At 56.2% G+C, this 13,538-nt stretch overlaps 7 protein-coding genes across 7 annotated transcripts; 3 read left to right on the top strand and 4 right to left on the bottom strand.

The window, feature by feature from the left end:
- Nucleotides 1-4: 4 nt before the first annotated feature.
- Nucleotides 5-1,881, bottom strand: BDY17DRAFT_293256 (Aldehyde/histidinol dehydrogenase). Its single transcript, XM_033732962.1, has 4 exons — nt 1,317-1,881; nt 430-1,255; nt 125-365; nt 5-25 (listed from the first exon to the last, which is right to left on the bottom strand). Exons 1-4 carry the CDS (start codon nt 1,764-1,766, stop codon nt 16-18), a joined length of 1,527 nt encoding a protein of 508 aa, XP_033591857.1. The 5' UTR covers nt 1,767-1,881; the 3' UTR covers nt 5-15.
- On the top strand, nt 1,881-4,269 carry BDY17DRAFT_293251 (uncharacterized protein). Its single transcript, XM_033732961.1, has 2 exons — nt 1,881-2,830; nt 2,887-4,269. The coding sequence occupies exons 1-2, from the start codon at nt 2,008-2,010 to the stop codon at nt 3,867-3,869; spliced, it is 1,806 nt and encodes a 601-aa protein (XP_033591856.1). The 5' UTR covers nt 1,881-2,007; the 3' UTR covers nt 3,870-4,269.
- On the top strand, nt 4,266-6,087 carry BDY17DRAFT_352044 (NADP-dependent isocitrate dehydrogenase). The gene is made up of 2 exons (XM_033738213.1): nt 4,266-5,378; nt 5,434-6,087. The coding sequence occupies exons 1-2, from the start codon at nt 4,406-4,408 to the stop codon at nt 5,850-5,852; spliced, it is 1,392 nt and encodes a 463-aa protein (XP_033591855.1). The 5' UTR covers nt 4,266-4,405; the 3' UTR covers nt 5,853-6,087.
- Nucleotides 6,088-7,230: 1,143 nt separating this feature from the next.
- Nucleotides 7,231-8,033, bottom strand: BDY17DRAFT_100047 (uncharacterized protein). The gene has a single exon (XM_033729100.1). The coding sequence runs from the start codon at nt 7,824-7,826 to the stop codon at nt 7,317-7,319; it is 510 nt and encodes a 169-aa protein (XP_033591854.1). The 5' UTR covers nt 7,827-8,033; the 3' UTR covers nt 7,231-7,316.
- A 512-nt stretch (nt 8,034-8,545) lies between these two features.
- BDY17DRAFT_308702 (uncharacterized protein) lies at nt 8,546-9,749 on the bottom strand (the record flags this gene model as incomplete). Its single annotated transcript, XM_033735243.1, has 2 exons — nt 8,546-9,394; nt 9,444-9,749. The coding sequence occupies 2 exons, from the start codon at nt 9,747-9,749 to the stop codon at nt 8,546-8,548; spliced, it is 1,155 nt and encodes a 384-aa protein (XP_033591853.1).
- Nucleotides 9,750-10,244: 495 nt separating this feature from the next.
- BDY17DRAFT_308701 (uncharacterized protein) lies at nt 10,245-11,156 on the top strand (the record flags this gene model as incomplete). Its single annotated transcript, XM_033735242.1, has 1 exon — nt 10,245-11,156. One exon carries the CDS (start codon nt 10,245-10,247, stop codon nt 11,154-11,156), a length of 912 nt encoding a protein of 303 aa, XP_033591852.1.
- Nucleotides 11,157-11,522: 366 nt separating this feature from the next.
- BDY17DRAFT_315732 (uncharacterized protein) lies at nt 11,523-13,501 on the bottom strand (the record flags this gene model as incomplete). Its single annotated transcript, XM_033735936.1, has 3 exons — nt 11,523-11,782; nt 11,839-12,321; nt 12,373-13,501. The coding sequence occupies 3 exons, from the start codon at nt 13,499-13,501 to the stop codon at nt 11,523-11,525; spliced, it is 1,872 nt and encodes a 623-aa protein (XP_033591851.1).
- Between the last annotated feature and the right edge of the window lie 37 nt (nt 13,502-13,538).

Here is a 13,538-nt window from a genome sequence, read left to right as displayed (position 1 = left end):
CAGTCTATTCTCCCTCTATGTAGATCTATACGAGCACGTCAGAACCAAGAACAAAGATACAACACCTCAACTCCGCGCTCTCCACGCCCGAATGGCAACAGCAACGAGAGCAACCAACACCCACCTAGTCGCAGCTCCGGTCTTGTCGCTCCCACCGAGCCCAAGCACCCACCACGCCAACCCGCCCGTGCTTCCTCCCTGCCGACCGAAATGCGGTTTCGCCGCGGTCAACATCTTCAGTTGCTTCAACTTGGCGTCCGTGTAGGGCGGGTACCGAATGGCGAGCAGCCTCTCCATCCACCATGGAGTCGTGACGACGGATCTGCGGTGCGTGAAGCAGTCGAAGGAAGCTTTGCCGCGATATGCTGTGGGGGAGACACTCGTTAGCTTGTAGTTGGACTCATGAGAAACATGGGAAGAGCTGCTTACACCCACTACCGCTGTCCCCGACGCCGCCGAACGCGAGGGTAGGGATAGAAGCATGGTAGAATCCGTCGTTGACGCTTGCGCCCCCGGATCGAGTCTCGGAAAGGATCTTCTCCGTTTCGGCCTTGGATCCAAAAGCGTAGAGACCAAGAGGCGTCGCGTGGAGCGAGTTGGCGGTGCGGATGGCCTCGTTGAGACTGTCGACGGGCAAGATGGGGATTAGAGGGCCGAAAGACTCGTCTTTGAGCAAAGGATCGCCCGGATCATGCACTTCCACTACCGTGGGTTCGAAGAAGAGGGTCGCCCGGTCTGTCTTGCCGCCGATTACCACCTTCCCCTCGGTAGAGTCCAGCATGTCTTTGAGGCGCTGCCATTGTCGCTCGTTCACGATGCGGCCGTAGTCGGAATTGTTCTCGGCACCTTTGGGGTGGAACTCGGCCAGGGCAAGTTTCATTTGCTCAATCAAGGCGGGTAGGATCTCTTTCTCGACAAGGATGTGGTTCTGGCTGACGCACACTTGGCCCGCGTTCATCAACTTGGCCCATAGCAGTCGCCGGGCCGCGAGTCGGGCATCGGCGTTTTTGCTGATGATGGCGGGGTTGCGGCCGCCGAGTTCAAGCGTGATGGGCGTGAGCGTCTCGGCTGCTTTCTTGGCGATGATGGTTCCGACATTCGCATTACCAGTGTAGAATATCTTGTCCCATTTGCAATCGAGCAACGCCGTCGTCTCCGGAATGGCTCCTTGCACAATCTGGTAGGAGTCGGCGTCGAGGCAATTCCTGATGACATGCTGCATCGCTCTTGCCGCGTTCGGCGCATTCTCACTGGGCTATGCAGAGCATCAATTAGCCAGGGTCTACATCAAGATATGTGGCACACATTGCCCGTACTTTCAACACAGCAGTACACCCAGCAGCGATGGCGCCCACAAGCGGGCCCAAACTCAGTTGGATGGGAAAGTTGTACGCGCCGATGATAAGGACCGCGCCCAAGGGCTCCTTGCGAATATGCGGCTTCATGAACGAGTTCGTCAGGTCAATGTCCTCCGCCTTTTCGTCCTTCATGAAGCGCGCGAGATTCTTGTCCATGAAGACAATGTCGTTCAGTACCCAGCCCACTTCCGTCATGTACGTCTCGTACGCGCTCTTGCCCAGATCAAGCTTGCATGCTTCCAGCAGCGCCGGCTCGGCATCTTTCAGGCCCCAGTATAGCGCGCGCAGCTGTTTCTGGCGGTATGCGATCGTGCGCGTCGTATGGTCGAGGAAGTTGGTCGTGACTCGGCGATGAATGGTGGGGATTTCGTGTACGGATGTCGCGGTGAATGGTGGGAGCGCGTCCATGGCTGCGGATGGGGTTGAGGGCTATGGTGGTATTTTGCCAGGTGCTATGTCTCCATGTTGTCATGTAGTATTTCAAGACGCAGTCGATCCTTCGCGCGTTGCACTCGAAGCGAATCCCGGTATTTTGAAGGTCGTCATTGATCGGCAAACTTCGAGGCTGTGGGAGGCGCGCGGCGCGTTACTCGGCGGTCTGTGCGCGCAGCCTCGGCCGGAGAGTTGCACGTAAGGTACCTTCACATGCATGTCCCTGGCAGCTTACATGCGTCTTCTTGCGCCTCGGCAGTTTTGCCAAATGGCTTTCGATGGACTCGCAGTGACGACAGAACCGGATGAAAGTACGGTAAAACCGGGAGCCGGGTCGGCATGGACTCACAAGCCCCTGACGCCCGCCCAGCTCCTCATCAACGACATTCGAATCCAGACGTTGAGGAGATCGGGCGGGCCGCGTCTCGAAGTCACGCCGCAGGCACCGTGGAGTCTCGTACCCGACGATGAGGCTGAAGACTCCGCTTCGTGGCGCAGAAAGGCGTCAGACGCGGCGAAGAACCCGATTCAGAGACAGCAGTTCTTGACGTTCGAAGCGGAATATGGCTGGATGAGAAGACTCCGACTCAACCACACCGACTCCGCAGAAGACGGCCAGCCTCTGTCGACCAAGTGCCGCTGGATCCATTGCTCCTCGAAATTCGAGGACTATTTGGAGGGTTTCCTGTGGGCGCTTTCGGAAGACTACACCACCCGAGCGGAGTTGATGCCGAGTTTGAAAAGCACAATCGAGCAGCACGCCCGGTATTCCAAGCATGGGAAGTGCTTCACGCCATTCTCGGCTTTCCTAGGGCCTTCTGGTGATGCCTCCTACCCACTGCTTATGAGCGTGCCTTTTCTCGATTGGTCTGTTCAAGGCCCAACACCGCCTTTACGATTCCAGATTGATAAAAGGGAGGGTTTCCAGAGTGCGAAGTCATCCGCGCACTTACTTCGATCTGTACTACAGCACTTCTATCGTCTGGAAGACACGCATGATCGCGAAAGAGACCAAGTCTTCAACAAACACAAGCCATGGGGTATGAGTCGTGTCAAAAGACGTCCCACTTGCCAATGGCTAACCCACTCCCTTCAGGCACAGATCGGGGGCTCGACCTGAAACTCCGCCAATGGTACGGCCACTACCCGACCGCTCTCAACGTAGACGAGATGTGGATGCTCGTCGTCGACTCACAGCACATCGTCACCTTCTCGAGCAACCAGACATGGAAATCTCAGTCGCCATCACACCAGCTCCCCTCAAGGATATCCGACATTTCGTTCCGTGGGATCAGAAATGCCTTCTTCGCCTCCGAGGATGGTGGAGACTTCACAGCCATGACACAAGCGATTGCGAGTCTCAATGGTGCGGTGGGGATGATGCATCGTAGCTTCTGGCCTGACTTTCTTCTTCCCCTTACCGATCGGTACGCTGGCTACCTGAGCCACCTCCAGTATCGTCTGCATCGAGCACCAAGTACTAGATTGGTGCTGGACTTGGTTGCTTGCCTAGAAGAACTCGGGATCGTCATCTCAATCACCGAGCAGCAGATTGAGACGATCAACGAGCTTTTGGCGAAGATCCGCAAGTATGAAGAAGATCATATCGAGGCGGACCTCACAGCTACAGCTGAGCACGATGTTCCAAGGCTATCGAGCGTCTTGGCTCCAACAATGGAAGTCCTCGACAAGCTTCAACGAGAGCTGATCGATCTTCGAGACTTGCGGGACAACACCGACCGGCTGGTGACGCGCACCATCCAGCTCGTCAACATCCGACTCGAAGACCATGGCAAGGCGATCCTCGTCTTCACAGTAGTGACCCTCATCTTCCTACCGCTTAATTTCCTTTCCTCGTATTTCGGGATGAACTTCAGGGATATACGTGATACGGACCAGACGCAGTGGCTGTTCTGGCCCGTGGCTTTGTGTGTTACGGCTGGTGTTGCGGGCGGATCGGTCTTTCTCGCTTTCTCGGGGAGACAGTGGTGGGAGAGATTCGTGATGTGGCGGGATAGGAGGAAAGAGATGTACTTGAGCCTCGCGACTGCTTCTCAACAGCGTATGAGACAGTCCTGACAAGAATTGCGGTAGAAGATGAATTGTTAAACCCGGCGGCACAAGACATCCCCGGAGTGGATCCGTGGAGCATCGGGAGAGACCGGCGCGCCCCAGGGCCCACGTGTGGGAATAGCATCAGTGCACCTCCCGAGGACCGGCTGCAGTACGGGGAGGGAATAGTGCCGAGTAGATGAAGAAGAAGCAGGCGTTCGGACCGAGTCTCGACGCAAGGCTGAGGTGCAATCGGAGCTTAATAATAATGCAGGGAAGAGAGGTGAGGTGGTGTGTTCCACCGCGGAGGTACGTACCCGCGGCAAGAACGAGCCAGCGCCGCGGTGGCAAACGGGAGGCAATGGAATGGATGGAATGCTTATATCCGCCGCTCGGCTATGTGCAACGCGGCAATGCGGCTCCCCCACCCGACGCTAGAATTTCCCTCGTGCATCTTTCCAATCGAGGCGGCCCAGCAGGTACCACAGTAACCACACCCGGCATCATCCAAGCTTTCTTTTTTTCTCCATTCGCCGCCGCACGCTCATTCACCCGATAGTAGTATGTCGACCCTGCGCTCGGCCACTTTGCTCTCTCGCCCATTCCTCTCCCACACGCCGCGCCACTTCGCCTCCCCCATCACCGCTGCCGCCCCCTCCTTTCCCCAGATTGCCACGGCGTACAGCCTGCAACGACGCACCATGGCCTCCTCGCAGATCCCCAAGATCAAGGTCAAGAACCCCGTCGTCGAGCTCGATGGCGACGAGATGACGCGCATAATATGGAAGAACATCAAGGAAAAGTTCATCTTTCCCTACCTCGACATCGACCTCAAATACTACGACTTAGGTCTCCCATATCGCGATTCCACGGATGACCAGGTCACCATCGACGCAGCCGAGGCCATCAAGAAGTATAGCGTCGGCGTCAAGTGTGCCACCATCACCCCCGATGAGGCGCGTGTAAAGGAATTCAAGCTCAAGAAGATGTGGCTGAGTCCCAACGGCACCATCAGGAACATCCTCGGTGGCACCGTGTTCAGAGAGCCCATCGTCATCGACCGCATACCTCGCCTCGTCCCCGGTTGGAAGAAGCCGATTGTCATTGGCAGACACGCGTTCGGTGATCAGTACCGCGCCAAGGACCTCAAGATCAACGAGCCCGGCACCCTCGAGATGGTCTATACGCCCAAGAACGGCGAGCCACAGAGGATCGAGGTGTTCAAGTTCGACGAAAAAACTAAGCCCACGGGAGGCGTCGCCATGACCATGTACAACACCTCGGAGAGCATCTCCGGCTTTGCCCACGCGTCTTTCAAGCGCGCCCTCGACCTCGAGATTCCGATGTATATGTCGACCAAGTCCACCATCCTCAAGCAATACGATGGCCGCTTCCAGGAGATTTTCCAGGACATTTACGAGAACACCTACCGCAAAGAGTTTGAGGCGAAGAAGATTTGGTATGAGCACAGACTCATCGATGACATGGTAGCGCAGATGCTCAAGCAGGAGGGCGGCATGTTGATTGCCATGAAAAGTGAGCCTGACATTACCCTTGACTTGGCTTCTTCACACGCTAACGTTCCCAACAGACTACGATGGTGATGTGCAATCCGACATCATCGCCCAAGGCTTCGGCTCCCTCGGCCTCATGACCTCCGTCCTCATCACCCCCGACGGCAACACCTTCGAGTCGGAAGCCGCCCACGGCACCGTGACGCGCCACTACCGCGAGCACCAAAAGGGCAACCCCACCTCCACCAACCCCATCGCCTCCATCTTCGCGTGGACGCGTGGTCTTGCGCGCCGTGGTGAACTTGATGAGACGCCCGAGCTCGTCAAGTTCGCCGAGTCTCTAGAGGAGGCTTGCATCCATGTTGTGGACAAGCAGGGCATCATGACGAAGGACCTCGCCATCAGCTGCGGCAAGAAGGACGATTTTGTGACGACGGATGAGTACCTGGATGCGGTGGAGAAGCGCATGCGACAGGTGCTGAGCTCCAAGCTTTAAGTGCTGAGCCGATGTGACAGGCAGAGACACAACTCGTTACTTGCGCATGGAGTGCAGCGGGTTGGGATAGAAAGGCTCGCTGCTACTCATCATTCCCACACTTGAGGTTGACTGTTCAAACCCGGCGCTTGGGAAGCGCGCAGGTGTGGTGTAGAATAGACTTGCTTCATGCATCAAGAGGTGTGGCTAGAAAATGTAGTCTTGACCAATCGATGTCTAGGTCACGGTGTAGGCCCCTTTTCACGCGAGAATCTCATCCGTCAAGAGACTGCAATGCTGCAACATCGTCAGCGCGGCTCATCCAGTGGCCCCTTGATCGCCCATGAATCTTCTACCCCAGGCAGGTCACGAACCCACACCGCCGCCGTCAATGTCGCCCATGCAGCGCTTTGCCTTCGTGGGTCGGGCGGACGATTCCGTCCCTCTCCAGGCCAAGATGGCCCTGCGGGCGGCAGGCCTGGTCCAAGGCTCGTTGGCAGATGTCGAGCTGAGATCGAACGCCGCGCGTGCGGTGGCTCGTGACGCGCAACATGTGCCTTCTGCGTTGCGTCTTCGGTGCGCTGGAGTGCGTTGTGGACTCGATTGCACTCGGTTACGAGCGAAGAGGAGGAGATTGGCTATCGCATGGGTGTGAAGGATCGAGAGCCAGAGAATGACCTTGCTCGACACATCTTTTCTATGCACGATGGCCACGAAGTGGAAGGAGGTCACCGGGGTGCAGCTGCCATCTCACCTGAAATGCACCGTGGACGCAATGAGATGGACAAGGAGGCAAAGAATGGATCGGAGTAGTCTCACGAAGCTTCGACGATTCGATCCTAACGATTGGAATGATTCACAGAGATATGTCACCGCAGTCTTAGCCATCTCTTTGCTTTGACGTTTAGTCGGGCGGTGACGGCTCTCGCAGCCTTGCACACACCCCGGGCTACCGTTGCTGAGTCAGCGTGTCGTGCAGTTTTGCCATTTCGCCCACGAGCTATAGCAGCAGAGGTAATCGTAGACTGATCAAATGACCGTAAGAAAAGCAGTCTGCTCGTCCGCATGCATTTTTGGATTCATTTATGGCGCGATATTGTCGATGATGCTGCTGACGTCTGATCCTCTCGCTCGTAAGGATCGACAGATGTCAGTCCAAACCGGCTGTTGCACCGTCTTCCCTTTCTCGCTCGTGACGAGTACACCTGGTATTAGGAGGTCAGCGTATACAACACTCTTGCCGGGTGATCAACTTACTCCGTCACCGCATCTGTCTTGTACCACTTGCCATTCGCGCTCGGGTCCAAGGTAGACGCCCACACGCACGACCACCATCCCATTTCAGTCGGTTTGTTGAACAAGAAGTCAAAAACTCGCGGCCCGATCGACTGTCCGAAGCCGTTATATAGCTGGTATCTCATGAGATCGGATTTGCGAGCACCCGGGATAGAGATGTGACCACAACGCTGCCGTGAGCCATGGAGCTTAGTTCACTGGCCACATACATGGCAAACAATTTGGACTTCGCGTTCTGCAGGAGTGGGTTACAGTCTCCGCGGTTTTCGCTGACAGCGAGCAGAGGTGAGGCGTCGTCAGGAAAGTCACAAGCCTCCAGCCACCGATGAGCTTCCGACGTAACAACCAAAAGATGCGTGCCTCGCCCGGTCCTCGGTTTGGGCACCAATAGAAGCCGGAGCAATGCTGTTGATAGAACGTTGATCTATAAACAAGTCTCCCAGCCTTCTTTGCCCAAGGTGAAGTGTCCAGGCACCACGCCAGCGTTGGGGACGAGTATGTCCAGATGCGGCAGGTCGTTCGCTTTGGCGGTAAATTTCTCGACGCTCTCATAATCCGCCATGTTGACTTCCCATACCTGCACATCCGAGCCTGGGAATTTGGCCTTGATTTTCTCTTGCGCCGTTGCAACTCTGGACGCGTCCTGGACGGGTAGAATGACGAGCTCTGCCCCAAGCTCCGCGAAGGTAGAGGCTGCATGGAAGCCAATCCCAGTGTTTGACGGTGACAATGACAGCCTTGCCGATGAAATCCGGGGTTGGTTTCGGGACACCATGCCACCTCTCGTGTAGGAAGGGAAGTGGATTTGGCTTCATTTCGAATCGAAGGACCAGGAGACGCCTTGCGGGAGTTGATGCTAGAGAATTCGATGATAATTTGAGAGGGACAAGCATCAGGCTGACGCGAACAAGGCAGCGTTACTAATTGCCTATTATATCTCGCAGAGCCGGCCGATTTGGACCGACTTGGGCTGACTTTGGCTGACCTTGGCTGGCTTGGACCGACTTCGACCGAACTCGAACCGAATACTAACGTCTGAAGTCCAGATCCGTTATGAACGCCAAAACAATCTCCAGCGTGGAAGCCTAGCAGCGATGCCTAGCACTTCAGCGACTAGCAGCAGACGACTGCGGAAAGGGACGCACAGCTGTGTACAGTGCAGGCGGCGCAAAGTCCGCTGCCGTTTTGAACCCGATGTCTCTACGACGACCAAATGCATCGCATGTCTGGACAGAGGCGATGAATGTACCTCGCAACACAAGCACCCTTCGGGGCATGACTCGGTGTTTGATAACATAGCAGCTTGATCCCACTCTTCTGGTTTCCCTTCCCAGCAACCGCGCATGACACGGCCCTCGCAAAGCCGTCTCACCAACGGCGACTCGTCCGCCTTTCTCCTCCTGACTCCGCAGCTTTCATCAGCCTGTCTGAGCGGCCCGCTTCTCCAAGCGAGACACTGATACATCCCCTTCGTCTTCCATCGCTTGGTCCAGCCTCGCAGCCTCTGCTTCAACCCCTTCGTCCTCCGTCGCTTGGTCCAGCGCAGCCTGCTCCTTCTTTGCATGGTAATTGGCCCTCGCCTTCTCCTGCACCTCGACCTTGCGCAGAGGGTAAGTGGCCCTTTGACGTGCATTGCGCTCCGCGCGCCTCTCGGGGGTGTTCTTCGCATGGTAAGTGGCATTCGCCGAAGCACGATTCTTCTTGAGCTTCTCTTCACGTATTGCCTCCTGGCGCTCGTGTTCGGCCTTTTGTTCCGCCGTCGCGTGCGGCATTGCAGCCAGCTTCGCAATATTGGCCAATTTCTCCTTCTTTGCAAAGTACCTTGCCGACGACTTTGCATTCTCAATCTTGCGCTTCTCTTCCTTCTTTTCCTTCTCAGCCTCGGTCAGCTTCTCATTGCGTTCATGCGCACTGTCCTTCGCCTTCTTTTTGCGCGCATTCTGCTTCTTGCGACTCTCTTCTTTCTCAGCCTCGGTCATCTTTTCCCATTTTGCATGGTAAACGGCCCTGGCCTTTGCATTGTCCTTCAGGCGTTTCGCTTCCAGCGCCTCTGGTGACAAGCATTTGATCTGCACATTCTTCAGCTCTGGCTGCGCTGCATCTGGCAACGAAGCCCAACGCTGGACAGTCTTCTGCAATGCCAGGATGTTGATATCGATGCCGTGCCACACGAACAGCTCCTCCAGAATGTCCACCACTTGCTGACGGCTTGCTTTGTCGGCAAAGAACGTCGTGAAAACTGGATGCGGCAGGAAGGTGACAGTGCGCTACCACAGTTAGCAATGCAATATATCTTGCCCACAGTGCAAGACTCACCAAAATTCCGCCTATCTCGACATTTTCGTAAGTGCCCCATGCATACTTCAGCGTCTGTCCCCAAGTCTTGACCGCTGACCTGATCGACTCCTCGCCGTAGATGATGATGTGCCTGGCGGTATGCATTTCCACGTAGGCTTTCATTTGTGCTTCGGATAGATCGAATGTCCCATCCTCCTTCATGAGTTGTCCACAGTTCAGATACACCTTCTTACCCTTCTTGATCTTCCAATGCTTTTTCTTCTTTGGATGCAAGTCATGAATGGCGTGCTGAGTTTCGGCTTTGGGCCACAGGGAGAACAGCATCTTGATGGTCCAGGGCTTTATATCGAATTGTACCGGCTTCGGCGGTGCATTTTTGGGTGCATTTTCGTGGTCGGTGACTGCACATTTCAAAACGTGCAGAACATCTTCGTTCAGCTCTTCAGATCCTCTGGGCAGTTGGTAGAGGGAAAGCTGGCTCTTTTCAGCGGGCTAAGACTGATGTATTAGTAGGATGAATGCACTGTATAAGAGTTTCACATACATTTCTGGTGAGAACAGCCTGAAGGTATTCATCGAAGAGCTGACTCTTGGTTTTGCGGTCATTTTTGGGTGCCGAAGTCTACTCGACAACCGAATGATTCGCATCGGAGCTCGTAAGGTCTGGTGCCGCCATCGTGGAGGGTGTAGCTGTGCGGGATGTAGGTGGGTGAAACATGAATTCTCTGTGCGTGCGAAATGCATGTGAGTATTTGGTGGGATGACCGCTTACGTCAGCCCTGGCGATGAATGCACGTGTACCCGCAAATCCCACCAGACATGCACGAGGAACTGTATCTGTACCAACTAGGACTAGTGATGGGCCGCATCTCCGAACGAAATCAAAGCCCCGAAGTGGACTACGCGGTGACCCTCGAGATCGACAAGGTACTCGAGAGTTGTCGAGCCTGCATGCCATCGTCGTGGTGGCAGTCCAACCAATTCGACACATCGTCCCCACAAGAGATCTTTGCGGAGAATTCCAAGAAGATCCGCTTCCACACCACGCGCAGACTCCTGCATCTCCCCTTCATGTTGAAGGGCTACAACAACCCCCAATTCGAGCCGAGCAGACTCGCCACCCTCGAAGCGTCTGCAGCGCTTATATCGTACTACCGCCGGCTTCGCGAGGAGGACTTGTCCGCGCTGAAAATGTGCGATATGGCCGATTTCGAAGTCTTCTGCGCGGCGTTGACCATCACGATAGACCTGCTCTGCCGCGCGCGGCCGAGCGACGAAGCTCGGAGAAGCTGGCAATCCGTCGTCAACGTCGCTCACGATCTTCATCGCGTCTCGGAGCACGTCAGCTGCGCGGTGGCAGCGAAGGCGGCAAAGGTGCTTCTAGAGCTGAGCGCAGCACGCCATCAATGGGGCCTTTCCAACACCCGCATCACCCTCGACATCCCCTACTTTGGCCGGATTTGCATCCGGCAACTGTCCATGTCGAACTCCTTCTGTAGAGGCGATTCGAACACGCAATCCCCCCAGCAGACCTCCGAGCTAGGGGAAACGGCGAATAAGAGATATGACGCGTCGCTCGAAGGCTGGTGTTTCCCATATCCGAGCGACCGTGCGCCCCGGTACAATATCGAGCTAGGCATATCGACAGTGCCAGATTTCGATGATACGATTGATTGGAGCTGGTTCCTTTCAAACGAGGACTTGGGTGTTACGACCCTGCCTACGATTTAAATGACGTCTCCAATGCTGCACGACAGGCGTGGGTTGGGCAATGCATATATGAGTATCAGGAGTTGTGACAATAAGTAGAGTTACACAGGTTATCTTTCCCCTCGGCTGGAAGAATCGCCATCGTTGTCCGTCGAACCTTTCCTTCGCCCATCCGAAGGTCCGCGCAATCCCAGCGCCGCCAAGAGTGAAGGAGACAAAAAGCGATGCACAGGTCAGTGCAGGAGAAGACCCCAGCTCAGGGCGTCGTGCCAAGGCACCGCCCTTCACCCAACTATACCACACCCATCCTTACGCTCCCTCGCTTACACGCTCCTCACTCGCAATCTCCTCCTCCACCACAACCTCGCCGCCAGCCCAGGAGTCACGCTATCTCACCCCAGGCGCAGCCATCCCCGCGCCCGCACCGCCTCCCATGCCCTGCAACCGGCTCGCCAGCTGCGGGTACTTCTCCTGCACCTCGAGCTGCGTGCGCGTGGCCTCGGCGTACGACAGCGCGTTGACGATTTCGCCCTCGGTGCGCGACAGCTCGGCCGCGCGCTCAAAATACTTGAGCGCCTCGGTCACTTTGCCTTGTTGGAGGAGGAGTTGCGCCATGGTTGCGACTGCTATGTCGCACTCGGGGTCGACTGGATGGGTATGTTAGTCAGAATGATGCGAAGGGTACCGGGGATTTGGAACTCACTGATCAGCGCTTTCTGGCACAGCTCCTCGGCGGCGGAAAAGTCTTGCTTCCATTGGAACAAGGCCAGCGCCTTGTTGATCAAGGGCAACACATTCATGCCGCCACCTCGCTCGCCCACGGTCTTGCGCTCCATCTCCACCGCCGTCTCAAACTTCTCCACCGCCTCTTGGTATTTCTGCTGGTCGAGAAGCAGCTCGCCGTAGTAGTTGTACACGTCGCTCTTGTCGCCGAAATTCTTAATGCACCGCCGGAATGTCGCCATGGAGGAGGCGATGGAGCCCATTTTGTACTGTGTAACGCCGAGCTGGATGTGGGAAAAGATGAATTTGGGGTCGAGATCGATGGATTTCTGGTAGTCGGTCGCCGCCGAGCTGAACTCGGAGAGGATGAAGTGCAGCTGGGCGCGGTGGTAGAAGATGTCGGGATCGTTGGGGTTGTGCTGTGTTGCGAGTTCAAAATCGTTGGCTGCTTCTTCGCGTTTGCCTGGGAAGAATTAGTCGGTCAACGTTCAATGCAGCTTCACGTGGTACGTACTTTGCTCGAGATGCATGCTCGCGCGTTTGACGTAGCTCTGCACAAGGGAGGGATCCAATTCGAGAGACTTGTTGAGATCGGCGAGAGCGGAGTCGTTGTCGCCTTTGAGGTATCGGAAGGTGCCGCGCATGTTGTAGGCCAGGGCTTCATGTTGCTCCAGCTGGCCGACTTCGATGGCCTTGTCGAAGCTCTGTGCAGCCTCGGCGTAGCCTTCCGCCGTCCGATTCTGGATAGCTTGCAGGCCCTTGCGCATGTACCATTTCCCACTTCCTTCCTCGAGATCGACCATCTCGCCCAGACCTTCAGGCAGGCTTCGCGTGCGGAAAGACTGCAGGTAATTGGAGACGAAGGTGGGTGAGGGCAGTCTCTTGTCCTTGCCGTCGAGGATGGCCTTTGCTTTAGTCTCGGCGACCTTCTTCAGCAAGCGCTCGACAGACTGCGCGGATGACTCGTTGCGGAATTGGTCGATGATGCAGCTAGCCGTGTAGTCGAGCAACGCCTCACTGTACCGTTCCTCTTGTTCGTAGGCGTTTGCCCTGCGGTTGAGCGCCTTGACGTATTCGTTGTCGAGATTGATGGCGGCGGTGGTATCCTCGATGACCTTGGGCCAGTTGCTCATGGCATTCCAGCACGCGGCGCGGTTTGAGTAGAAGACGGGGTCGGCTTTGCACAGGATTGCTTGGGTGTAGAGATCAATGGCGCGATTGTACGCCTTGGATCCATACGCTTTGTTGCCGGCGGCCTTCAACTTCGCGGCAAAGTCCTTTCGCTCTTGCTCGGACAGCTGGCCCACTGTCTCCTCTGTCACCTCGGGCAGCTCATCGGCCTGCTCTTCCACTGCTGCAGCTTTCGGGGCGGGGGCGGTGGCGGCGGCTGGCTTGGACTCCGGCTTGACCTCTTCCGCCGCGGCCTTCTCCTCATTCTTCTTGCCCTTTCGCCGATCTTTCTTCCCCTTGGCCGTCGAGTCTGCAGCGCTTGGAGGGGGCCGGGAGAGGAAATAGACTGTGCCGCCGGCTGCCACGACCGTCACACCCGCAATAGTCCATGCGACGACCTTGTTGTCGGCGTACCACGTTGTCACGCGGTCCCACATCGACACGCTGGCCGCAGATGCCGCACCCTCGGCCATTGTGGCGGTGGATGAGAAGCAACGATGCGGGGGATGG

This window comes from Neohortaea acidophila, assembly GCF_010093505.1.
Source record: "Neohortaea acidophila strain CBS 113389 unplaced genomic scaffold BDY17scaffold_3, whole genome shotgun sequence".
NCBI lineage: Eukaryota > Fungi > Ascomycota > Dothideomycetes > Mycosphaerellales > Teratosphaeriaceae > Neohortaea > Neohortaea acidophila.
The sequence above is the reverse complement of the archived record's forward strand: the minus strand, read 5'-3'. Positions and strand labels throughout refer to the sequence as shown.